This window comes from Vulpes vulpes, chromosome 11 (assembly GCF_048418805.1).
Source record: "Vulpes vulpes isolate BD-2025 chromosome 11, VulVul3, whole genome shotgun sequence".
Lineage (NCBI taxonomy): Eukaryota > Metazoa > Chordata > Mammalia > Carnivora > Canidae > Vulpes > Vulpes vulpes.
Genome location: NC_132790.1, coordinates 77,134,893 through 77,162,341, shown reverse-complemented (window position 1 = coordinate 77,162,341; position 27,449 = coordinate 77,134,893). Strand labels below are relative to the sequence as shown.

Sequence of the window (27,449 nt, the reverse complement as noted above, 5' to 3'; positions counted from 1 at the left end):
TTGGCTTTTGAATACTTGGGCAGTAGTTTATTAGTTGACCCCACGTTTTGCAGTCAACCAGTCTTGGTTGACAGCTCAACTTACCTCTGTTTGTTTTTTGAAACCCAAGTGCCTGACCCCTTGAAGCTTAGAAGGTCTTAAGAGAAAATCAACCTTGTACTTGCCTGAGAGTTAAAACTCAATTTGAAAGAGAGAATGATGGTGTAAGCAGACACTTCTAGCTCCTTCCAAGTCAAACAGGGCAGCATTGCCATTTTGCTTTAAGTGTATTCCAAGAACACCAGACACATCTGTAGGTATGAAACTCAAAGCTAAATATAATACTGTTTGGGTTTTTTAAATCACCATTTTTGAGTCACTAGACTAAAGTTACTCCCTAATTCAGCCATGGTTAAGCAGCTGCTATCCTCTTCATCTCTATCCAAAAGGCACTCAGAGTGTCTCGTGATTCATCACTTAGGTGTCTGGTTAAAATAGAAGGAAACGGAGATCTCAGACAGGAAAAGATAGCACTAGATATTTGGAGTAATATAGTTTTTAACAGTGAGTTTCGCATAGGACTCTGGGGTTCCGGCGAGACAGAGCAAAAAGAAACATTTGATAAATTCTAGAGTTGCCATTTTTCTGGTCAAAAGTAATGTACACCTTTGTCAGGAAAGACACAGCTCAAAGGTCTAGGACAAGCTAGGTGTGTGGATGCTCAGATGTTATTTCCTTTCTTGTCCTGATTACTAAGATGGCACAAATTTGATGGGATTCTTCAGGATTCTGCTGCACGGCTTCCCTGGCTCTTGATTCTGAAATTCCACAAAATGCTTTGCCAGTAGCCAAATCCATCCCATCTGTTCAGTTCACTCCACAGTAAGTGGGGACTTGGGAGGGGGGCTGGGTGTCCTCCTTTCTTCCTTGATCCTGCTTCTCAGTTTTCTTAGGTCAATTCAGGATGCCAGAAGTAGTGGGGACCCAAAGGGATTAAGTTTCCCTTACATTCTAAAGGGCACAATGTGAAAAGGGCAAGAAAATCATATTGGGATCCTTGTTCTAAGTATAAACCCCATGACTCCTCATGCCAATGTCAGTCACTTAGGGACAGATAATTGAGTCCTAGGACCAGCCTGGCCCTCTTTAGGTAGCCTGGGCCACTCCAGCCTGGCTGTGTCTGAGGTGGAAGGATCAGAGATGGAAATTGATAGAAGTGTAAACACAGTATGGCTGGTATCTCTCTGCCAGGAATCTCTTTTCTCTTAGAGTGGCATCTTCCAGTATCCCCAAAGTTCAAGCCTGATCCATGTAATGGCATAGATTTTAAATTATTTTATTTTATCCAATGCATGGCTTGATCTCATGACCCTGAGATCATGACCTGAGCCGAAATCAAGATTTGGAGGCTTAACCAACTGAGCCACCCAGGGGCCCCATGGGATAGATTTTAGAAATAACAGTCATGACAGGCCAGAAAAAAATGTGAATGAGATATTGGCTAGGTGGAGATTAGCTCCTGTACACCTGAGTGATTACCTGTTTATTTAAAAGTGAAGTTTCTGGCCTGTACCATTTTCCACATCATCCTCTCTGAGGATGTGTGAACAAAACAAAATAAACAACAACAACAACAACAACAACAAGGGGATAAAATACAACCACCAACAGCATCAGTAAATGAGCAAGCAGATAAGCCTAGACTCAGGACTTTGGTTTGCTTATAGACACTGCATGCTCAACACCAGGGACACTTCTGGAACTTGGCAGTCCTGAGTCTTAAAGCCAATCAACTTGTATGATATAGAGAAGAATAAAAACCAGATCCTAGAGCAGGGGCCCATGAACCCTCTGAAACTGTGCATAGTATTTTGGATATATGCATATGATTATTTTTGTGAAGACAAGCCCATAGTTTCCCCCTGATTCTCAAAGGGATTAAAGGCCCAAAAAGAAGTCAAGAGTCCTAGAATGTTTCAGCTGAGAAAGGTGTTTATGGGAAGTGGTTCAATCTCTGCCTCCCTCATTTTACATTTTACAAATGAGGAAACTGAGGCCCAGAGACATACTCCAGAGCTAAGCCTAGAACCCCGCTTTCCTGTCTTTGGGTGCTGTCAACAGAAGTTTTTCAAAAGAGAAAGAGGCAGGCATGCTCTTTAATGAAATGGGCCCCTAGCTGCTTAGGGAAAAACATGTTTTCTAGAACAGTGCTGTCTAATAGAAATACAACAAGCCATGTATATAATTTAAACTTTTCTAATAGTCACATTATAAAAGAAAAAGAAACAGATGCAATTAATTTTAATAACATATTTTAGTAAACCCACTAAATCCAAAACGTTATCATTTCAGCATGTAATCAGTGTAAAATTACTGAGATCTCTACTCATTTTTTTGTATTAAGTGTTCTAAATCCAGTGTGTTTTTTATACTTACACCACATTTCAATTCAGACAGACCACATTTTAGGTGCCCTCTAGCCACATGTGGCTACTGGCTGCCGTATTAGGCAACACGGGTGTAGATTATGTTTCTATCCCCCAGCAAGTGAATGGTTTGTATCTCTTATTTGATTCCACAATTCTTTCCAGGAGCCGGGTGGTGTCTCCAGTCATAGATGTGATCGACTGGAAGACTTTCCAATATTACCCTTCCAAGGACCTGCAGCGCGGGGTGTTGGACTGGAAGCTGGATTTCCACTGGGAGCCTTTGCCCGAGCGAGAAAGGAAGGTCCTCCAGTCCCCCATCAGCCCCATCAGGTGAGGCTCTATCACACAGCCTGCTTCTCCTTTGCTTCCTCAGGAGGGACTCGGCAGCCAAACTGCTTAGGATCTAATCCTGGTCTCATCAGTTTCCTAGCAAGTTAATCTGTTCCTCAGTTTCCTCATCAGTGAATTGAGGATAACAGGGCTGTTGTGAAGATTGAAAGAGTCACTACATGAAAAGCATGGAGAGAATGCCAGGCACTCAACCCTTAGTGTTATTATTGTTATATTCTTATTTGAATGGAGTCCAGCTTAAACTCTTTCAGGTAGCTTCAGTGGACGCCCCTTAGTGGGGCAGTGAGAGAGCCTGAGCTGGGATCTTTTTATTCTTTTTTTAAGGTTTTATTTATTTATCCATGAGAGACAGAGAGAGAGAGAGAGAGAGAGAGAGAGAGAGAAAGAGAGGCAGAGACACAGGCAGAGGGAGAAGCAGGCTCCCTGCAGGGAACCCAGTGCGGGACTAGATCCCAGGACCCCAGGACCACACTCTGAGCCAAAGGCAGATGTTCAACCACTGAGCCACCCAGGCATCCCTTGAACTGAGATGTTGACCTAACTCTACCTCCCCCAAGAATTTCCCTGACCTCAGGTATTTTCTTGCTAAAAAGGAAGGATTCAGTCAGGTGAATGCTAAGACGTCCTAACTCTCAAAATACATCAAATTTTGTGGGTTGTTTGCTTGCTTTAGTGTTGGAGCATGTTTGGGTTTTGAGCAATTATTCTGTTTAAGAAGATGTTCAAGATATCTTCTTTTGTATAACAAACCACCCAAACTTAATGGCGTAGAACAACAACAGTTTTATTAAGCTCACATATTCTGCTGGCTGGGAATTATGAAAGGAAGCATCAGGGTTGGTTGTCTCTGCTCCATGGTATCTGGGATGGCAGGAAATGGCTCAAGATGGTGGGGCAGGAGGCAGCCCTGAGGCTCCTTGAATATCTGTAGGTTGGTGCTAACCATCAGCTGGGACCTCCGTGGGAACTTCACCCACTCCCTCCATGAGATCTCTGCACGTGGGGCTTGCTACCCATGGCACTGGGTTCTGAGACTATGTATCCCAAGATGGCCAGCCAGGTGAAACAAGCTGTATCCCCCCCTCCTTTAAAAAAAAAAAATGAGTGAGGGACATCTGAGTGGCTCAGCAGTTGAGCCTCTGCCTTTGGCTTATGGTGGGATCCCGGATCCAGGGATCAGGTCCTACAGGGAGCTGCTTCTCCCTCTGCCTGTGTCTCTGTGAATCTCTCTGTGTCTCTCATGAATAAATAAATAAAATCTTAAAAAATAAAAATAATTTTTAAAAATGAATGGTGAATTTCACATGTCACAAATAAACCATTTAAAAATAAACAAACAAGTAGCAATGTTGTGCATGTGTTGTGCAACCACCACCTGGATCTAGTGCTAAAACATTTCCATCACAATACAGTAAAATCTCATACCTATTAAGTGGTATTTCCCACCATCTCCTCCCCGCCCCTCCCAGCACCTGGCAGCCACTGTCTGTCTCTATGGATGGATCCATTCTGGATGTTTCATATAAATGGAATCATATGATATGTGACCTTTTGTGTCTGGCTTCTTTCACTTAGTATAGTGTTTCAGAGTACATTATCCTCTTCTCTAACCAAGCCTTAGAAGTCACCCAGGGTCACTTCCAACATAATCACAGGTATTTTCTTCATGGGAAGGAAATATAGACCCCACCTCTCAGGGAAAGCAATGTCAATGTCACATTGTAAGAAGAGCCTCTGGGACAAGGGTGGTGGTGCTCACCTCTGGGCAGTGGATCTCCATTAGCCACAGTCCATCTCCGTCATATACTGCCCAATGCCAACCAATTATTCTGGTGGCCTCTGAGTGTCTAGTACAGGGACACAGAATGAAGACATTAGGCACAACCAGGACTTCCAAGGGTCCATTCAAGGGAGTGTGACTCTAACAGAAGTTTGATAAGCCATAAGCTTAGAAGTGCAAAAAAAAAATTGTCTTGATTTTCTAATAATTGGACTTACGTAATTTATATATTAACCTGATCGTTCCTGTCTTCTTTCTGCCCAGGAGCCCTGTGGTGCCCATTGGGGTTGTGGCCATGGACAGACATTACTTCCAAAACACTGGAGCCTATGACCCTCTCATGTCACTGCAGGGTGGTGAAAACCTCGAACTATCTCTCAAGGTATGTCCTGGATCAAAGGAGGAGCCAGGTGGGTTCTATGGAGTCCTGTGTAAGGTCCCAGCTTGGCAGCCAGTAAATGCCCCTAGGTGGGTCTGAGGCTGCAGGCAAAGTATAAAGTCATGAAATGTGGTGTGTCAAAACTCCCTTTCCCATCTCTCTCATGCCCTATATTCCCTAGTGAACCCAGCTATCAAACCTGCCCATAGGAAAGGGCATGGTATCAGCCATGTATACCGTAGCACAAAGTTTCCTGTACATTCTCTGGGCATGGCACCCTCAGCATCTCAGCCATTATTCACAGCACCCATAGGTCAAAACAAATGCCAAGCAGTTCTGCACATTGAATTTGGTGGTTCCCCCCTTATCTGCGGTTTCTGGTGTTCCTGGTCAACCATGGCCCAGAACAGATGAGCCACCTTCTGAGGTATGGTCAGGTCAGTAGTAGCCTAATGATAGATCACAGTGCCTGCATCATTTCTCTCACTCCATCTCATCATGTGGACACTTTATCCTCTCACAGCATCACAAGAAGACTGGGTATGCTCTAAGAAGATATTTTGAGAGAGAAACACCATATTCACATAACTTTTTGTTACAGTTTATCATTATACCATTCTATTTTATTAGTGGTTGTTAATCTCCTAATGTGCCTAGTTTATAAGTTAAATCATGGGCATATATGGGTGTATGTATAAGAAAAAATATAGTATATATAGATTCTTGAACTATCTGTGATTTCAGGCATCAACTGGGGTTCTTGAACATATCCCCCATGGATAAGAGGGAACTACTAGAGCTCTAAAAAATAAGTAAAATAAGTATTTGTCCTAAAAATTTAGCACCTGTTGAGCCCCACACAACTTCTCAAACCTTGGAATCAGATCAGACACCGCCACCCTCATTTCCCATTCCATGCTGATTTTTAAAATATTTTATTTATTTATTCATGAGAGACACACAGAGAGAGGCAGAGACATGGGCAGAGGGAGAAGCAGGCTCCCATGGAGCGGAGCAGGGAGCCTGATCGGGACGTAATCCCAGGACACTGGGATTATGCCCTGAGCGGAAGGCAGATGCCCAACCACTGAGCCACCAGATGTCCCTCCATGTCGATTTTAACACGATACTTGCTTTTTCATCACAGCAACCACTGAAAACCTAACCCAATAAGGATGAATGTTATCAAGTGCAGCCATCTAACGTTGAAACCACGAATTAGCTCAAGCTTGTAGTTTGCAGAACATCCAACAGATGTCACTATGTTTCTCCCAAACATTTAAAAGAGCCTGTCTGCAAGACCTTTGAGATTGCTGGGGCACCCTGGGGGTACCTTGGCACACAGTTTGGGAACTCCATGTGTGGTGTGTTTCAGTTTATATGCTGCCTATGCTAGGAATGTTTTCATCTTTCTTCTTTACCCTCAAGTATGAAATGAAAGGCTTCCTATCAAATGAATTCCAGGTATTTGGGAGGAGGCAGGAGCATTAGTGAACAGGGAGAGCCCTCCTAAAGAAGGAGAGACCGACTATGTTAAAGGAAAACTTGTTTTGATCTTCACATAAATGGCTCTGGTGCCTTTGCAGCAGGAGATTTCATGAGTTTTTAGAAATTCTCTGAGAACTAGGGACCCCTTGCTCCCCGAGAAAGCAGCTTTGAGGAACAGGGGTGCTAATCCACATGGCCACATCTCTAAAAGTGCTGCAGGTGTGCTTCAGGGGCAGGTCACATTGCATGGATGTGGCCCCCTTACTCCACTGGTTCTGTCCTGGAACAAATATACTCATTCTTTCCACCCTGTCACTCCCCTGCCCAGAACTCCCAGATCTGGAAACTATGGCACCCTGAGGATTCTAATTCTCTTAACCATTTTTTGCTCCTGATATCGTGTACATTTTGCCAGCCCCTGTCAGGGTCCCTCACTTCCCATGTCCTCGGAATGGTGTTTAGATGTTTATTTTCTCCTTTTCTGGCAGGTCTGGCTCTGTGGTGGCTCTGTTGAAATCCTGCCCTGCTCTCGAGTGGGGCACATCTACCGAAATCAGGAAACCCATTCCCCCTTTGATCAGGAGGCTACTGTGCGGAACAAGGTTCGCATCGCTGAGACCTGGCTGGGCTCATTCAAAGAAACCTTCTACAGGCACAGCCCAGAGGCCTTCTCCTTGAGCAAGGTAAGGAGAGATCCTAGTGGGGGCTTCTGGACGTGCCACAAGGGCCACCAGCAGGAGAGTGGGCCAGGGAGTGCCTCCCCCTCTAGCCTGGGGTGGGGGGGAATAAAAGCTTCCACCTTGTGTTTCCCTTAAGTTGTTCCTCTCAAGTGGCTCCTCTACTTGGCAGGGCTGCCTGTCTCTCCCCAGCGTCTCTCCCAAGCATCAGGGCATCCCAGCTGGTCTTGGTCGGCAGCCCCCTGATGTCTGTTGGATGACATCCATGGGGTGTAGGACACACTGGGGCAGAGGACAGATTGGGCAGGGAATATTAGCAGTAACAGGTCTCAGAGGGCCTTTTCAACCTGGGCAAAATGCTCAAGGCTATGAAATTATCCAAGACATGAAACAAATGTAAGTATAAACATAAAGATCTAATACAAGCCATGGAAAAATTAAAATCTTAAACATTTGATTAAACGTCCACAAACAGTGCATTTTCAACTGCCACTCACCTCAATTCTTGTGGCTGACACATACATACTATTCAACTTCAGATGTGGGTTCCCATTAATGTTTGCTATGCAGGGTGTGGGGACGCCTGAGGTAAGATTTCCACCACCCGCAAAGGTCTCGGGACAACTCCCAAAAGCCCCTCACCAGCCTACACTGCAGGGCCGAGCTCTATTCTTTTTTTTTTTTTTTAATAAATTTATTTTTTATTGGTGTTCAATTTACCAACATACAGAATAACACCCAGTGCTCATCCCGTCAAGTGCCCCCCTCAGTGCCCATCACCCATTCACCCCCACCCCCCGCCCTCCTCCCCTTCCACCACCCCTAGTTCGTTTCCCAGAGTTAGGAGTCTTTATGTTCTGTCTCCCTTTCTGATATTTCCAACACATTTCTTCTCCCTTCCCTTATACTCCCTTTCACTATTATTTATATTCCCCAAATGAATGAGAACATATAATGTTTGTCCTTCTCCGATTGACTTACTTCACTCAGCATAGCTCTATTCTGATTCAGAAATCTCCCCATCTGTTCATCTGACTTTCACAAAGACAATGGCACCTCCTACTGGTAAATGAGAAGACTTTTTTCCACCCCTTTAAACATTCCTATTAATTCATGTTTTGGAACTGTCCTATTGCTTACATCAGTATCAAGATTTTAATAATATTGACGGGATGAGCACTGGGTGTTATTCTATATGTTGGCAAATTGAACACCAATAAAAAATAAATTTATAAAAAAAAGATTTTAATAATATCACTGCCTCATTTTGCTCTACAATTTCTATCCTTCCATCCCCTTTCTTACCCCAACCCCAAAATCCTCGTATGGATTTTGAGATACAGAAATTCTGGGCACTCAAAAGACAAGGCTGGGGTTTCACTGTTGGAAGAGTTGTCATCCTCTTGTTTTTTGTTTTGTTTTGTTTTCCTCTCAGGCAAGGTTGTACAGAAGGGCAAGTTCATTGTCAGCATCCTTCCTCATTTGAGGTCAGACAAGGGCTGGCTAGATGTACCAGTTTGTTTCATTACCAAGAAAGCTGAAGGTGATGGAATATGCATGAAGGAACGTTCCTGCTCTGGGACCAAAGTCCAACTCTACAGAATGGCTGGCAAAGTCTCAAGTGAACACTCTGAATGCCAAGAAACTACAAAAAATTTATACTAATTTCCTTAAAGGAAAATAGTAGATCTCTTTGGTTTAATGTTAGGTAAATATGCTAAATAAATAAGACATTCCTGACTTAGAGAAGTTGTTCCCAAGGTTCCTGTGGATAATATTCACCAGGAGAGAGGGTTAAAATGCAGATTCCAGGGTGCTGCCCCTGCCTATGGAATCATAGTCTCTAGTGTAGGGCCTAGGAATCTGCATTTTAACAAGTTCCTTGGGCATTTCTGAGCCAGGTGCTTGGGATAGCAGTTTGAGAAGCATGCCGAGAGCATTTCAGTATGGCAGATTCAGACCTTACCCCTCCAACATTGCCATCTGAGGAGTAGAAGAGGGAGAAAGCTGAATCAAACCAAACTCACTTGATACAGCCTGTTATAACACCCAGTGTCTAGTTGCCATCCTAGAGGACATGGACTTCTTATTCTAGCCCTCTCTCTTTTCCTCTCCTTACCCCACTTTCTCTTTTATTAAGTAGGCTCCATACCCAGCATGGAGCCCAACTCAGCTTGAAGTCACAACCTGAGCTGAGATCAAGAGTCGGACGCTTAAACAACGGAGCCATCTAGGCACCCCTCTCTCTTTGTTTTTGTTTCTGATCTTTCCATCTCCTCGTTAGCACCTCTGTCTTCCCTAAAGATATCCAGGATTTAGTAGCAAATGTATATGTAGGTTTCCTTACATCTTATCAATACAGCCAAATACATAAATTTATACTAAAGTGTTAAGGACTTACCTGATATCCATCCCAGGACAACTGTATTATAAAGGAAAATTTCAAAGAAAGGGGATAGCATAGCCCAAAGGAATGATTCATTAATGGAGGAGGTTGGGCACTTAGAGGAGAAGAGGAGTAAACTTGCCTTGTCCCCACCCCACCCACAATTTCCCAGCTTATTTAATCTCAGTGGCCTTTGGGTCAATTCCTGCCTCCATAAGGCTCATTATAGTGCTGCACCTCACCTGCCTAGATGCAAAGCCCCACTGCTTCACTGGCTTTCACAGGGAAGTCCTTAAAGCACAGATATAATGGTCTCTGTCAACTGAAAAAATGAAGGATTTTGGGGAAGGAGTGACCTCACAACCACATTACTGGTTCCACAGCTCTCTATACGGAGGATCCATCCTATTCTGTCCTCTTCAGACCTCTTCCCCCAACACATGACCTTCCCTCCTGTCTGCAGCCCTGGGGAACTATGGCTTTGGTCCCCTGTCTGAGTCCCATTCCTGCAGCTTCTTCCCAGCCACCTCTGTCCCTCCCCAAATGTGAATGGTGGTGAACAGCAGCCTTCACCTGTCTCCCTACCTGTGTCTTTCTCCCGCCCCAGGCCGAGAAGCCAGATTGCACAGAACGTCTGCAGCTGCAAAGAAGGCTGGGGTGTCGGATGTTCCACTGGTTTCTGGCCAACATCTACCCTGAGCTGTACCCGTCTGAGTGCAGGCTGAGGTTCTCTGGAAAGGCAAGGCATGACCCAGGGAAGATGAGGAGGAAGGGTGGGGGCAGCTTCCCAAGACAGGAACTGGATGGATGTTCAGATGTTTGACCATGATCCTAGCCACACTGTCCCCAGCTCATTGGGGCCTCAGAGGCTTTCATGCCTACCTGGAGGGAGGTGACTGGATTGCTGCAAAGCCTGTTTCAGGGCCCTTCATCATGACAAGTGTGGCCTGCTTCCTGTCCCTGGGAGTTAAAGCTTTCAGCTTGACCTTGCTTATTTCTGTGGTCTGAACCTGGTACCTTGAGCTATACTGCAGGAATGGCACTGGACAGCAGGTGTCTTTACAGTTGACAGGGGGGTTCATATCTGCATGGGTGTCCACTTCCAGCTCCACAATACCGGACTTGGCCTCTGTGCAGACTGCCAGGCGGAAGGGGACTTCCCGGGCTGTGCCATGATGCTAGCTCCTTGCAGTGACAGCCGGCAGCAACAGGTAGGTAGTCAGAGTTCTCAGCATTCAACAGCCGGGGAAGACCTGAGGGTGGTCTTTCCTGGGATGCTCCTCGTTTCCCTTTAAGGACATCTCCTTTCAGTAGTCCTGTGTCCCCTACTCCAGTGACCCATCCCAGCTCTGCCTACCCCACCCTCAGGCACAAGCACAGACATGGACCATCATCAGAGAATACAATTATCCAAGCCTGGGGGAAATGGAGAGTATCTGGCCATTCATCTAACGGGTGAGGAAACTAAGGCTCAGAGAGTGACTAGCCCAGGGATTGCAAGGTCATATATGCCCAGGGTGAGGCAGGGAAAGAAAGAGAGCATAGTGAGCTGGGTGGAGACTGAGGAGTGTCTGCAGAACATGTGCCCATCTGAAAGGGCAGCAGCACCATTCCCCAGCCTCAGCAATGCTTTCTCTTTTGTATGAAAGTGGGCCCAATATTATGAGATCACCCCCAAGTTTTGAAAGATGTTTGAAATCCAGAGTTTATGGAAAATCTCCCTACTTAAATTAAAAATCTATCATCCAAAATCAGAGAAGACCACCATGTGGGCACTCACATTTCCGCCAGGCCACCACTTGAAACATCTGGACCAGCCAGAGATCGTCGGCCAGCTAGAACCAGAGACGGGAGGGAGGGTCACGCAAGTGGGCACCGTAGACACAGAAGCACTGAGGAGGCAAGGCGAGCCCAGAAAGTGTTCCCCACTTGCAGTGGAGTCTCAAACCTACAACTCATGGCTGCAGTCTTGTCTCAGTTCTCTGACTCTGAGGCCTCGCAAGCAAATGTGGTGTGGCTTTCAGGAATTTAATGTGGCTCTAAGGGAGCCAGAGTTCACAAAGGGGAATCAATAGGGCACCACAGGAGCCTGGCGTGTGTGCTTCTGTTTGTCTGTGTGGGTGTCTCTGCACACACACGTTTTTGTGGTCTATGTGAAGCATAAGAGGAGGGCTGGATTGGGAGCAGACAGGCCTTGTGGCCTCAGATGACCATCTGCTCCGCTTGCCAGAGGAGGGCTCCCACACAGATGGAGTCATTGGCTCCAAGCTGCAGAGCATTGGCCTCATTCAGAACATTTCCCATGCACAGAGCAATTTGGTCTGTGAAATTCCTCCCACAGGGAGGAAGCCTTTCACTCCACGGTCAGAAGCAAAGCAGAGAGAACAAACACCCCTTCAGAGCAGAGGGGAATAGCACATAAGCTCTTCTGGGATGCCAGGGCTGGTGGGGCCACTCCCCAGGTTACAGTGCTCTGATGACTTGCTCAGGGAGGGACCAAGAGGCAGCAATAAAGACAAATCACACAGTTTTCCCTGAGGCCCCACTCTGCAATGCGGCTGGACCTATCTGGACCCAACAAGGATGGGGCTGCCCAAAGGGCAGTTGAAGAGAGATGCTGAATATGCTCGGCAGGCACCCTGACCACAGGGAGAGGCTGCTCCCTGAGCCAGAGTTCCCATTCTCAGATAGCAGTAGCTCACCATGGGACAGACAATCTGAAATCAGCGCTGAGAAATCCAGGTGACACCTGATGAAAATGTAGGCCTAGTAAGGATGGGTCAGTCTAGTGGCTTGTTTGTTCCCTGCCCATGGTTCTTAACCTTTTTTAGGTTATATCTTGTGGTTGCCCTGTGGGACACGTGATCAACCCTTGACCCCAAATTTGGTTCAGATATGGAGACTCATGACTTCACACATGCAATGAAACAATGGAAAGCATCATTATTCATGCTATGAGACTTTCTGGGGGAGAGCTGGGCAGGCTCCCAGGTAGGCCAGCAACTGGGTTGAGACAGCAAGAGACAACTGGCTTTGGCTCTTATGTGGTCGGGGGGCGGGCCAGGTGAGGGTACCCAAACTCTGGCTGGGCATACCTGGTTTGAACTTTCTGCCAACACCATTGAATAAAGCACAGGGCTTTCTTATGAGCTTGCCCAGAGGTGGAGCAAAGGGATAAGGTGAAGGGGTGGGGCTTGAAAGCTCAGAGGTCAGACTAGCAGACACCATCACAGGTCACACAGTTCCTTTAAGAAGGTGATGAATTCTAAGGACTCTTCCCCAGAAAAAAGTGCATCTGCACAAAATTTTAACAATTCCCAGGGTTCATAGATCCCTTGAAGCTCTCTCTGGTCCATGGGGCTCTAAAACCCCTGGGTTATAATTTCCAGAAGCTAAAAGAAAGAGTCGAAGGGTAGAACCATGTCTCTTCCTTCAGTACCCCAATGATTGGTAAACTTCATGCCCTCTATTGTCTGAGGAAAGAAGAAGGTTACTGAGTCAGGGGAAGGTGTAGCATCCTGTAGGCCTCTTGGTTATCAGGAAGGTCTCTTTGTATCTTAGGGTATAGCTTCTCTTTAAAATTTCCATCACGAAATAACTCCCAAGATGGTGGAAGCCTCAGTGATGCTGAGGGTTTTCAGGACTTGGATGAACCTAGAAAGACTAGTCTGTCCCCAAATCTCTTTTGGCCTATGACAAGGATTTGCATTAAGGCCTCTATTGAAAACAAACAACAAAGTACAAGTTGCTGGAGATATTGCTCCAACAAGTGAGGTGAGGCCCCAAGAGCCTGGGGGCAAATGCCAGAACATGTCTTGGAGGGTCTGGATTCCAGCCCTGCAGGGAGGACCCGTGAGGCCAGGCTCCCCCGGGATCCCTGGGGGAAAGCCTGCATCTGGAGGGCCTGTGGGGAAGCAGGTGCTCAGGATGCACGTGGCCTCTTTTGGCTTGGCCCTTAACCAGTGTTCCAGAACACACCAAAAGGCATTCACACCTGGCACAGGGGAGGGGGACAGAGAGATAAAGTGCTAAGTGAGGAAGCCGTGTAAGGTGGTAGAAACAACTCACCATTTTCTAACTGTATGATATCAGAAGCCTTCTTAACCCCTCCAAGTCTTGGTTTCCTCCTCTGCAGCTGGCAATAATCCCGTCTCCTGCATGCAAACAGAATGTTAGTGTTGGTGGGTTTTCTGAATCTTATTGGGAAGGAGAAGATTAGCAAGGATTTCTACATGTAGCAAAATCATGAACTAGCTAAGTCGAAAGCCCTTCTCATAAAAGCACCTATATATGCCATATAAAAATTAAGAAGAAACACAAAACTAACTGAATTTGTAACAAAGGGAAATCTCCAGGGCCCAAAAATCAAGAGGCAGCTGAAAATAGAGCCATAGGGCATGGGCCAATCTATCCTGCCTGAGGTGAGGGAGCCAGGGGAATCCAGAGGCATTAGTTACAGGCAGGAGTAGTTAATGAGAGCCTAACTCCAGCCTGTGACAGATGAGAAGCTGGAAATGAGATATCATAGAAAGCCAACTTTGAGTTTCAAAGAGTAACACATCTGTGAAAAGTTTGACTAGAAAAATCCACCCACTCCCACAGGAAGATGAAAAGGAAGCTTGTCTGTCTCCACAGGGTCTTTGTATAGAGAAAGTTACTTTAAAAAAAAAAAATTTTAACCACCAGCCTGCACCTAATATGGGTTTCGGGTTCAAATATATGTATGGTAGTAGGAATGGCTACCTGATTCGTGAGGCCCAGAACGAAATGAAAATGTGGGGCCCATCATTCAATAATTATTAAAAATTTCAAGGTAGTGACAATAGAGCATTAAACTAAGTATATTAAACCAAAAACACTAAGCCCTTCTAGGCATGAGGCCTCACATGAATGCACAGGTCGCACACCCATGAACCCAACTCTGTCTCCCAGCCACAAAATTAATATAAAAATTCATTCAAGCTGTACCTGGCAGAAACAGAAAATGGTTTTATCAGAAGGTACTCTCCAGCCAGGCTACACAGGCTTCCTACAGCTAAAGCCCCTCTGCAAAGATATGCACAATCCAACACTACAAAACATGGGAGCTAAAAATGACCATGAGTGAGAGTCGGCAGATGCAACAGACAGCAGGAGAATTAGTTACAGGCCAGGTTAGATCTCTCCAGAAAGAGATAACCTTGGGCCTCAAGAGTGTCCCCCATCTGCTCTTCAGGCAGTGCACTCACACGATACACAGGTATTCCTTATGGCCTCACCTATGATGCAATAAAAAGAATAATGGAGAAACATGCCAAAATGTATAATCATGAACACAACAGCATGTGGCACATGGCGATTTCAGTGGCTGGGTCTGGTCTAGGATTGTATGTGTAGCTTGGACTATGAGAGATTGTATTGCTGACCCTAATAGGATCTAAAGATTCCCCTAGACCTGAGTTCTCCTTCCTTCATCTCTAGCTTTGGAAAAGATCTCCTTCTAGCTATGCTAACAATCATCCCCTCTGTCACAGCACCTGAAGCACACCAGCAGGAAGCAGATCCTCTATGGCAGCCCACAGCACCTGTGCTTTGATGTCAGGCAAGAGCAGGTGATTCTTCAGAACTGCACCAAGGAAGGCCCTGCTATCCATCAACAGCACTGGGACTTCCAAGAGGTGAGTAATCTACTCAGGAAGTGTTCAGCAATGCTTCTGGCTGGGACTGTGTTCTGGAGTCTTCCAAGAGTCAAGTGTTATCATACAGGCTGGTGCCCCTCTGTTGAACTTAGGGACTTGGTGTTAAGGCCTCAGGAGGAATAAAGCCAACCTTGTAGCAAAGTTGGACCAACAGCCTCTTGAAGACTAATTTGCCATGTCTTTGTAAATCTCTGACTATGATCATGGAAGAGAGAGGAGACAGTCCCTTTTTGAAATTTATTAGCTCAGGTCACCAGCAAGACCATGGAGTATGTTATAGAAGCAGCCAAATACCTCAGTGATGTGGTTTTAGGAGCAATAGAAAGGCCCTTCCTTCTCTACTTGGTGATAAGTGGATCTAAGACTCAGGCCCACACATGCTCAAAGACATCTTGGAAACCAAGTTAAGGTCCATTATGAATGGTCACAAAGGACCATTCAACTCAAGTCCTATGTATAAGAAATGCTTTAAAAAGAGCATTTTAAAATAATAAGTAAAAGATTAGTAAGATACACCCAGTGTATTTCAGGCTTTAAAAACTAAGACTTTGTGCTTGCTTCGGCAGCACATATACTAAAAACTAAGACTTTAAAAAAGTATTATTGTTTAGCCATGAAAAGGAGTGAAGTATTGTTCATAGTAGCACTATTTACAATAGCCAAAAGGTAGAAGCAACCCAAGCATTCAGTGATGGATGAATGGATAAACAAGATGTGGTATAGTATTCCACATAAATAAATAAATGGAATACTATTTATTTATAAATACCTATATATTCATATGTATATAATGTAATACTATTCCCCTAAAAGGAGAGGAAAAATTCTGTCACAAGTTACAACATGGATGAACCTGGAGGACATCACACTAAGTGAAATAAATGTATCAGAAAAGGACAAATACGATATGATTCCACCCGTAGAAGGTATCTAAAGTAGTCAAATTCATAGAAACAGAAAATAGAATAGTGGTTACCAGGGGCCTGGGGGGAGAGGAGAGTTGTTTAATAGGTATAGTTTCAACTTTGAAAGATGAAAAAGTTCTGAATATGTGTTTCACAACAATGTGAACATATTTAATACTACATAACTACCCTTAAAAATGGTTAAGATGGTTACTTTTATGTAATTTGTTTTTACTGCAATGAAAAGAAAAAAGAAATTAGGTACTATTTCACTACGCAAAGAGAAAGAAGTCAATCACAAAAGGTCATATATTATATGACTTCACTTATAGGAAATGTCTGGAATAGACAAATCCATTAATATGGAAACCAAATTAGTGATTTCCAGGAGCTAGAAGGAGGGAGAGACAGGAAATGATTATTAATGGATGGTGGGTTTCTTTTTACAGTGAGGGTTGCATGGAATCTGTGAGTATACTAAAAGCCATCAAGGTGTATTCTATAAAACAGTGAATATTATGGTGTGTGAATTATAACTCAAAAAAAAAAAAAACCAAATGGACATTATCAGCATTGTTGGTCTAAATGTTTAACTTTTCACAAAGAAATAAATTTTGGGGGGCACCTGGGTGGCTCAGTGGTTGAGCATCTGCCTTTGGCTCAGGGTGTGATCTTGGGGTCTGGGGATCAAGTCCCACATTGGGCTCCCTGCAGGTAGCCTGCTTCTCCCTCTGTCTATGTCTCTGCCTCTCTCTGTGTGTCTGTCATGAATAAACAGATAAAACCTTTTAAAATAGAAATCAATTTTTGTTGGAAAAAAGGATAGGCAGACTCAATATTAAATCTGGTTGCTTTTGAGTAGGAAGCGGCTATCATCCTTCAAACATGACTGACTTAGGCACTTTATATATCCTTGAGCTTTCACTTTCTACTGCAACCCGGTGGCAGCAGTACTAAATTGCAGGATCCAGAGTGGGCAGAGACCAGATTAAAATATTTTCGAAAGCAAAAATATGCAAGACAAGGATAACAGTGAATGTCTCCAATATGGTATAAAGACTGAACATGCTCTGTACACTGGCATGCTACTAACCACAACTCTCTAAGAATTGGCACAATTATACAATCTCAACAAAGACAATTTAATTAATGACCTCAAGCTTCCAAATAATATTTATTTTTAGGGCTACCTAAATTATACTTTATATTTTTAAAGATTTAAATATAAAAATCTTTATATTTTTAAAGATTCTTAAAATCTTTTTATTATTCTTTTTATTTATTCATGAGAGACACAGAAAGAGAGAGGCAGAGACATAGGCAGAGGGAAAATCAGGCTCCATGCAAAGGAGCCAGATGTGAGACTTGATCACAGAACTCCAGGATCATGCCCTGAGCCGAAGGCAGACGCTCAACTGCTGAGCCACCCAAGCATCCCTAAATTATACTTTATATTAGCCAACATACTACAGTTCCTATCAGCCAGTTCAGACCACCTCTAAGTTTTTTTTTTTAATTTTTATTTATTTATGATAGTCACACACAGAGAGAGAGAGAGAGAGGCAGAGACGTAGGCAGAGGGAGAAGCAGGCTCCATGCACCGGGAGCCCGACATGGGATTTGATCCGGGGTCTGCAGGATCGCGCCCTGGGCCAAAGGCAGGCGCCAAACTGCTGCGCCACCCAGGGATCCCCAGACCACCTCTATAATTCTTATAATAATGAACACAAAGCTTAGAAATATCCTTCTTTGTTGACTGATTGTAGAGAATTGACTGGTTTTCTTTTCTTTTCCTTTTTTTTTTTTTCTCTTTTCAGAATGGAATGATTGTCCACATTCTTTCTGGAAAATGCATGGAAGCTGTGGTGCAGGAAAACAGTAAAGATTTGTATTTGCACCAGTGTGATGGAAAAGCCAGCCAGCTGTGGCGATTTGACAATGTCAACACTGTGGATGAACGGTGACTGTCAAAGGGAAAACAGAAGTTTAGTCATCACAGTTCAGCCCCCAGAGAACTGAAAGAGCATGTTTATTTCATGAAGCAGACCCTTTTGTGTTTGTGCTTCTGGTGACAGTAGAAAAGAAAGCTCCATGAATGAATATAGAAAGTCTTTGCTTCTTACACCTTATTGCATTGACTGCTGGCTGTTTTAGAAAAAGGAAAAAAAATTCATTGCTCATTGTCTTCATCACTGGTAGATGGTCATTACATAGTATGGAAGATTAGGGGTTTTTTTCCCATTGAGCACTTGATAATTGCTTTTTATCTCTGACAAAAGAAAGAGGCATGGGCAGTCTCTGGCAACATCTCCAATGATACATAAATCTAATAGATAAATCTTTTGCAAATGGCCTTACCTTGGATCCTCTGTGTAGCCAACCATGAAAATTCAAGTGTGAAGAGGATATAATGGCCTGACATCCCAAAAACTTTGGATTAAGCTCATTAGGACAAATTCCATGTTCACTGGCTGAGCCATAGCTCAGAAGAAGAAAGGGAGGCCACTGAGGAAGAGTAGAGTTGAAAAGAAGATGGAAGAGCTTTGACCCAATTCTCCAGCTCAGCTTAGCTGGAAAGTCAGCAGACCTGGAATAGGATGTTTTCATGTAAATGAGAATTTCCTCCATACTTTCTACCTCCATTCTCCCTGCCCTAGCCCTTCTCTAGCTTGGTTAACCCCAACCAGAATCTCATGCAATGTATTTCTCTTTAATCATTGGTATTGGAAGGGTCAGCTTGGACTGAGCATTCCCAGTAACAAAGTATATACAATTGAGAAATTCTCCTGATGCCCTGTCATAGGGTTTGCATTGACTGAATCAGAAATAGCAACCTCCATAAAGAAACAAGCCTCCTCAGAAGGGACATGCCTGCACTTGAGCCAAAACTCATATGAAAGGAACCAGAGTTGGGTATCAATACCCATTAGGGCTGATGTGGCCATTTCTGAGCCTGGGATCCCCAAATGTGCCTGCAGGTTGAATGTTCATAACTGGGGGAGGAACATGCCTCAGCTAGAGCAGAGCCAGTGCTAGCAAGAGCTGAAGGGCTCTCCTTGCTGTGACCTGGCCTACCTAGTTTGGCCATAGGGAGCTGTTGAGTGAAGTTGATTATACTGTTAAGAAGACACCATTTATCCCCCTATTTCTCCTCTAAGTGGAGTTTGATCTCTACACGGTCAGCTTAGAAACCTCCTTTCAAAGATATTATTATCTCCTCTGGGCTGTCTCATAATTTAGAGTGTTTCAAATAAGAAAAACTAGGTAGGAAGTGAGGGTTTCTAAGCAATGCCTATCATAATTATGTATTCTTTTTCCATCAGCTTAAGTCAATAGCCCACTGCATTTTTCCTTCCTCAGAATACACTCCAGACCTGTGCTGTCTACAGTAGCTATTAGCCACATGTGGCTATTTAAATGTTAAATTAAATGTTAATTTTTAATAAAAATTAAAACTCAGTTTCTCAGTTGTACTGGTCACATTTCTAGTGCTTAATAGCTGCTTGTGCCTAGTGGCTACTGTATTGGAGAGCACAGATACAGAACATTCTATCACTGCAAATAGTTCTATTGGATAGTGCTGATCTCGATAGACTCATCAGCCCATTGAGAGAAGAGATTTTAGCCACTGTCTGCTTCCTTCAGACATTCTATATTTAAAACAAATTCTCCTAACATCCTGAGGCTGAGATGGAGCTAAAAATTCTCAGATGGCAACCTTGTAAATGGTATTAATAGTTGCAAACTAAAAATTAAACAAGACCTCTATTTTTTTAAGTAAACTTAATTATTGGCATTGTGAGTGTTTGAAGTTGCTGGAATAAATTAATATAATTAAATAAAAGGCTGAATTCAATTGTGTAAGTTGTGTTTGACAGTAATTAACAAAAGGACCCAGATGGCTTATTGCTTAATTGGTTTAACAAAGCAAGAATGTGGGGTTCCTTGCTTCCTTAACCATCCCCATGATTTATTACTTTATTGTAGAAATGGCTGTCAACTCTGTCCCTAGCTGGTACTTACAGATCCTTAATTTAAACAAAACAGATGTCTCCATTTAGTTCTAAAAGAAATTCAACCTTCTCCTCATAGTGTAATCAAGTGTTCAAATTTCTGTTCTCTATGGACTCTGCTTTAATTTTGTCCATAATGATCATTTTAAAAGTAGAGAAACCTGGCAATTGAAAGATTTTATTTCCAAGAGTGTGATCTCCACTTTTGTGATTGAACCTTGTTGTTTTCAGGAGTGCAAGCTCCTGACTGGACTTTATTGTTCAGGAGTAGATAGATGGGATACCTTGTTAGTATTCAGGTTGCTGGTTCTAGTTTGTTCTTGAGGTCTTGCTAGACCCCTGTCCTCAGAGCCTGTGAGACATCCCATAATACTATCGTTTAATCCAATGCTCCTCAAATTTCACTGTGATCACAAATCATATGGGGATTGTGTTAAGATACAGACTCTGATTTGGTAGGTCTGGGGTGGGGCCCGAGATTCCGCATTCCTAATGAGCTCCCAGGGGATGCTGATGCTGGTCTGTGGACCACTCTCTGAATAGCTAAGGTTTATTTTTTTTCAAGTTTTTTTTCACATTTTATTTTTTTTAATTTTTTGTATATTTTTTATTGGAGTTCAATTTGCCATCATATAGCGTAACACCCAGTGCTCATCCCATCAAGTGCCCCAATCAGTGTCTGTCACCCAGTCACCCCAACCCCCTGCCCACCTCCCTTTCCACCACCCCTTATTCGTTTCCCAGAGTTAGGTGTCTCTCATGTTGAATAGCTAAGGTTTAAACTATTCCAGCAGTCTTCTGTTGCTACATGGAACTAGGAGAACGCCCACCAGACCAGTTCTTGGACTACTCTTTGCTTCTCACAGATCTCTTTTTTGAATCCACATAGCAAGATGGTTTGATCCTGTAGGATGTTGGACAACACACCTTGTTCAAAGTAATACCTTTTCCTCTCTTCCCTCCACACTTTTCCTTTTTCTCTTTCTGTTGACTAGTTCTATTCTTTTGACCAGGAGAGTTAGTTTTGTTGTTTTGCTGCTTGGCCTGTGTTGTGATCTCCTTATTTTGCTTATCTTGTCCTCAGCTTCCCTCATTTTCTCATCTCTGATCAACGCTGCTTTTTCCAGCATCCATGGTCCTGTGACAGCTTTTCTCTTACTCTCCCATTCCTTCTTCTGACCCTCTATTCCTTTCCATCACCAAGTCCAACTGACCGATCTTGATGAAGTGAACACCACTGGTTTCTCCAAAGGATTTTTGGAGCACTGAGCAGCACATCAATCAATTGCTGGATTTTTTAGTTTTTTCTCAGCCCTAGCTTCTGTCTTGGAGGAATCCAGAGTATGGAGGAGTAGAAATATCATTTCACATGGATGTGAGATGGTTGAGCTACTAGAGATGCTGCTACTAATCATGGGAATACAGCCCTTGTCTTGAGGAAGCTGCCGGCGTCTGCCGGCAGGTAGCCCTATCTAGAGGATCTACAGAGAGGAAGCTATAGGAGACTATTGGGAGATGGGCCAAGACCCATAACCTCTGAAAATAGTCACATATAATAGCCAGACATAAGAATAGATGATCAGAAAACAAATCCTGCCAAAGCCCAAAATTTGACTCCTTCAATCCTTAAGTCACACAATAAAGGTAAAGCACAACTAACTAAGAAGGAGATGCCAAGGGAATCCCTGGGTGGTTCAGTGGTTTAGCGCCTGCCTTCGGCCCAGGGCATGATCCTGGAGTCTCGGGATCGAGTCCCACATTGGGCTCCTTGCATAGAGCCTGCTTCTCCCTCTGCCTGTGTCTCTGCTCCCCACCCCTCTCTGTGTCTTTCATGAATAAATAAATAAAATCTTTTAAAAAAAAAAAAAAAGAAGGAGACGCCAAATTCACCCTTTGACATCGGAGTCTCTGGTAGTGACACAGTATTCTGGCCCCACTCACTTCCCTCTGGTGTTATAGCTTCAGGGAGCTCCTAAAGAACTTCCAACTGTTATTATCTGCATTTCTTTCCTTGAGGGTTTTTCCTAAAGCTGAAGAAGGCTGCTTTATGATGTGGGGCAGGCCAGAATGTCACCCATAAAGAGCAGTCCTCAATCAATGACTGCTAAGAGTATAGATACCTCAGTTCCCTTACCTCTCCAGTAGGATAATGCTGACATGCAAATCCCACACCATTTCCCAGGGCCCGCTGTGGGATTATACTCTAATCACCCACAGTGGTAGCTGGCTTGATAATACATCTTTAATTGGCTATATTCCCTTCCCACCCCCCTCACTGGTGCTTCCCAAACTCACTTTCCAGGTAAACCACTTATACTCAAATCCTTATTTCAGTGTCTCCTAAGGGAAACTCACCTTAACATACATGGCCTGGGTCTCCAGAAGCTTCTACCTATGGGAGTTATTCTGCTCGTCAAATTCCACTGTTTATCAGTAGTTGCCCGCCATGTACCAGATGCCCCACTCCCCTGAGCTGAACTTATTGCACTGAACTGCAAGACCAGAGTATGGGCCTCTAGGCAGCTGTGTCTCAGGAAGGGAGAGGCTGAGGAAGGAGCAAACTGCTCAGTCCTTATCTCAAACATGTCATTAATATTAGACATCCTTCCTTCTTGGGGAAGAATAAATGAGGGTTAGTGAGAGGCCACAAGTATTCCAAGAACTGATATCCCTCCTTGTAGAAACCTGAAGCGTAGGAAAGCCTAGGTTCCTCCTGAGTCACACACACACACACACACAATGTTCCCTTTCATATTTTAGTTATTGTGCAATAACTGGTACATACCAGTGTTGGAGGGTGTGCAGATACATTATGTAAGCTAAGAGCAGAAAGCATGGTTGTTCTCCATGATTAGGTGAGGGGCACTTAGATATAAGGTAGGTATTGAGGAGGAGATCGGCCAAACAATATGGTAAAGTCCTGAAGAGCAAGATGATCCAGGGAGTATTTCCACTGGGGGCAGAGAGGTTGCCAGAGGGATTTTCAGGGTTAGGTGACTAATAAAGTGTGTCACCTTATTTTAGTCCTCACTATAAAGGTGTCACCTTATTTCCACCTGAAACTGTTTTTTTAAAGATTTTATTTATTCATGAGAAACAGAGAGAGAGGCAGAGACATGGGCAGAGGAAGAAGCAGGCTCCCTGCAGGAAGCCTGATGCAGGACTTGATTCCAGGACGGCAGGATAATGCCTGAGCCAAAGGCAGACACTCAACCACTGAGCCACCCCGGCATCCCTCACCTTAAACTTTTGGCCAAGACTTATATACTGACTTATGTGCTGTGTTGGAGGATGGAAATCAAGGAACAGGACTGAACTCCTGTCCAGAATAGAGAGAAAAGAGAGAAGTCTCTGCAGGTTGGATAGATACCAGTGAGACTGGGCATTTAGTGGAAGCAGGCTAACTTCGGCGTAGAGAACTAACACAAGTTCTTGCCACCACATCATGTCAGTAAGGATAAATTCACTGAGGCAAGATATGTTAAAATTATTTTAGACTATGGACTAGAGCAAGGTCAGTGAACTTTTCCTACGCAGGGTGAGACGGTACATATCTTCGCTTTATGGGCCCCATGATCTCTGTCACAACTACTCACAACTGTACTGTAGCACAAAAGCAGCCATGGACACTAATAAACAAACGAGTGTGGCTGTGTCTCAATCAAACTTTATTTTCAAAAACTGAGTTGACCCACAACTGTAGTTTGCCACCCCCTGGAGTAGAGATTTTGACCCAGCTGTAGAAGGAGGTAAATTATAGATTTTTAAAAAACAGAGAAATACTACCAAAGAAATTGGTACAAAAGCAAATACAAAAAGCAAAGAAAAAAGGGGAAAATATATATCATATTCTCACTGTAAGCAGACTTCAATCTTTTTTAGAAAGAAATAGGAATAAACAAATATTTATTTCTTTTTTTAAAAATATTTTATTTATTTATTCATGAGAGAGAGAGAGAGAGAGAGGCAGAGACACAGGCACAGGGAGAAGCAGGCTCCATGCAGGGAGCCTGACATGGGACTCAATCCCGGGTCTCCAGGATCACACCCTGGGCTGAAGGCGATGCTAAACCACTGAGCCACCCGGGCTGCCCCGAAATCTTTATTTCTTAATCAAAATATAAAACATTGACATTCAGCCCACAGCCTTCTTTCCTTTGGAAACACACAGATTCCAGAGGCCTTCGTTGTCACCAGGGCTTGGGCAGAACAAGCCTTTTTAGTGAGACCACAGGCTGCAGTTAGAACAGCAATGTGGGAGGGAGGGCTGCTAAGAAGCATTTTCGCTAAGCTGGTGGGATTAAATTGTGCTAACAGATAAAATTGCCACTGTAGTTTTTCGTGATTGTGGTTAAGACACAAAGGGCAATGCACACACTCCCTCCCTTTCCTGCCACAGTTCTCTCGCAATCAGGATTTGAAGACAATCAGATACAAGCTCTTGTGTGGGCAAGAACAATAACCCCTGTGTTATTTACATAGACTCTCATCCCTGACATCCAGGTTCATCAGGATTCAAAGCACAAACAGCAAAAATAAAGTGGCCCAGAGGGATTTCCAGTAGTTTGGCTTGAGACCAAGGGTGTACCAGACCAACAAACCTCACTCCCTGTGCTCCTAAGCCACCATAGGCCCATAACACATGCTTAAATGCCAGATCCTGGGGTGCCTTCTGCCTGTTATAATCTATATTTGGGGCTTCTAGCCCACCGCGCCCCTTCAAGTGTCAATGTTGGCACGTCCAAGGCTGGCTCCAGATAAAACAAAAAACTTGGAGTGCCTCCTTCTCCCCATTGTCATGGACAGAACCAGAGCTGTCCAACCCCATCTCTACCTTGCAATATACGGGTCTACTCTGCACCCTGCTTATCCCCACCTGTCATTGTCTGTGAGCCTTCACCATGCACAGATAGATCCATAGCTCAGGTTACCCAGATGGGAGATACAGTTGAGGCCTATTGACTTCTATTTTGGAGAGATCCTGTTTTGCTTCCCATGTTGGTCAGATGCTTAAAGTAATGGAAGGATGAGAAGCCCCTGTTCTTACTATTCATTGGGAAAATAATTTTCTTCTTCAGTCAACCCTTCAAGAATATCCTTGACTACTCTCCATGGGGGGCCCTCACACATAACTCTAGGTGGTAGGTTGGTTTGTATGGTGATAGAGCCACCACTGTCTACCTCAGTTTCCAGCTCTGTGCGCAGTAATGACATCCCTTCATATATCTGAGTAATGGCCCTCCCAGCTGGTCAGGTAGGTCTCCAGCACCTTTCTCCAAGCCATCTGCCACTTCCTTGCATAGCCTCCCTACCCAGCTGGCCCCCACCTTGTAGGTGGAATCCAGATGGAAACATAATATAGGTTGCCTTAAGATGATTCCTGTCCTGTGTTGCTATTCAATATGGCTTATGGTAGATTTCTATTCCAGACTAAGCAATAGGCATTTTGTTTTAGCAAGGAGCCATGATCCATACTTCCCTGTTTTCACCCTTACCATTACCACAGGGCTGGATTCCTGACTCTGTGGATTATATTATGGAGAAGAAAAATCCAGGAGTTGTGATATAGAAGAGTGAAATTTCAAGAGTTGGGAGAAAAATCAGATATAAAAGACTCGATACCATATGGGCAAGAGACAGTAAGATATCTGTGAACAAATATATGTACTATCATCAGAAACAATAGTAATAACCACAAGTGTGAAGCCTGTGCTAAGCTCTTTATTTACATTATTTCTTCTTATATTCAAAATAGGCCAGCGAAGTAGGTCCCATTCTTATTCTATTTTACATTATCATGTACCATTCTACAGTTGAGAAGAGTGAGACTTACATAGATAATTTTCCTGAAGCCAGACAGCTAGAGAGCAATGCAGCTAGACCACAGGCTCATCTAGTTTCAAGTCCTTCACTTTTGACCTACACATTTTATTGCCTCTCAGTATTTGTGAGCAAAGAAAACGAAGTTAAGTGGTGACCTTCCAAATGGAGCTAGGTGAAAATAAGGGCCAAGGTGTTTTGGGACCTGCCAAGATTAGCTTTATCAGTCTGGATGAGTGCAGGTGCAAGTAACTGAAGAACCAATTCCTGGAGGCTAAAGAAATCAAGATCTTCGGTTATCTCACATGCCCAACCCAAATGTAGCTAGTTCCATATTTGGTGCAGTGACTCACAGACATCATCTAGGACCCAGACTCTTCCTAACCTTCCATTTAGCATCCCCCATGGCTTTTGATTCTGCTATCTAGCTCTTTGTTATTATGGAAGGCCACCACAACACCAAACACTGCATCCGTGCCCCAGAATCCCAAATAGGGAGGAAGAGAGGCAGCAGAAGGAAGCTCCTCTCTAACATCTTTTTTTTTTTTTTTTAAGATTTTATTTATTCATGAGACACACAGAGAGAGGCAGAGACATAGGCAGAGGGAGAAGCAGGCTCCCTGTGGGGATCCCTCTGCGGGACTCAATGCCAGGATCCCAGGATCATGACCTGAGCAGAAGGCAGACGCTCAACCACTGAGCCATCCCAAGGCGTCCCTAACATCTTTACTTCTAGTCTTCCGCAGAGGTCCTCCCCACCTCCTTGCCGCCTGCCCTCTTCCCAGTGGACTTCTTCTGTCTCACTGGTCAGAACTGTGACACGTGGTCACCTTTGCCACTTGAGAGGCTCGGAAAGTGACCAGGAAGGTATCTCAGTAAAGAGGGAATAGGCTGAGCACATTGCCTCCCAGAACCTAACTGGGGTCTGCAATCAGAGAAGATGGGAAGCTGCTTGATGGATAGCCAGTGACAGTGCCTGTACTGGGGGGATGATTCCTCTCTCAAGCAGGAACGGGCTGTTTCTCCCCCGCCCCTTTTTTAAATCACGATGATATGAGAATGGCAGGACACTGAGCTAAAGACCTATAAAGTTCTGCGTACCTAACCCCAAGGTATTACCCAATCAACTCCTGCCCTGTGACCAAAGTAGGAATCCTCAATTGCCCCAGACCCAGCTCAGTTGACTCATGCTGGGGTATGAGGAAGGCATAAAGGTGCCGGTCATCTGGATATTACCCTCTACCACCACCACTGGTCAGATCTCCCACAAAGCAAAAGTGTTTTGATCTCTTTTATTATACACCTTTTGGGAAAAAAAACTGTGGCCCCAAAGTACCATCCCAAAAAACTCTTTTCTTTTATTCCTGTCTCTGAGGGGCAGGTTTCTATTTGCTTTATAAAGAAACATAAAGGGGTACCTGGGTGACTCAGTGGTTGAGCGTCTGCCTTTGGCTCAGGTCGTGATTCCAGGGTCCTGGGATGGAGTCCCACATCGGGCTCCCGGCAGAAGCCTGCTTCTCCGCCTATGTCTCTGCCTCTCTCTGTGTGTCTCTCATGAATGAAT

General features: G+C 44.1%; 1 protein-coding gene across 3 annotated transcripts in view; it reads left to right on the top strand.

Annotated features, from left to right (window-relative positions):
• The window catches only part of GALNT15 (polypeptide N-acetylgalactosaminyltransferase 15), a 48,728-nt gene extending 28,820 nt beyond the window's left edge, over positions 1-19,908 (top strand). For 2 of the 3 annotated variants that reach the window (XM_026006450.2, XM_072726799.1), the window contains 7 exons: positions 2,571-2,738; positions 4,804-4,921; positions 6,895-7,089; positions 10,077-10,208; positions 10,576-10,680; positions 14,983-15,126; positions 17,870-19,908. In XM_026006450.2, the coding sequence (XP_025862235.1) occupies positions 2,571-2,738; positions 4,804-4,921; positions 6,895-7,089; positions 10,077-10,208; positions 10,576-10,680; positions 14,983-15,126; positions 17,870-18,016 (1,009 nt within the window). In that variant the 3' untranslated portion in view covers positions 18,017-19,908. Of the gene's footprint in view, positions 1-770; positions 862-2,570; positions 2,739-4,803; positions 4,922-6,894; positions 7,090-10,076; positions 10,209-10,575; positions 10,681-14,982; positions 15,127-17,869 lie in introns of those variants that run through there. The other variant, XM_072726800.1, reaches the window with a different exon arrangement.
• Positions 19,909-27,449: the final 7,541 nt, after the last annotated feature.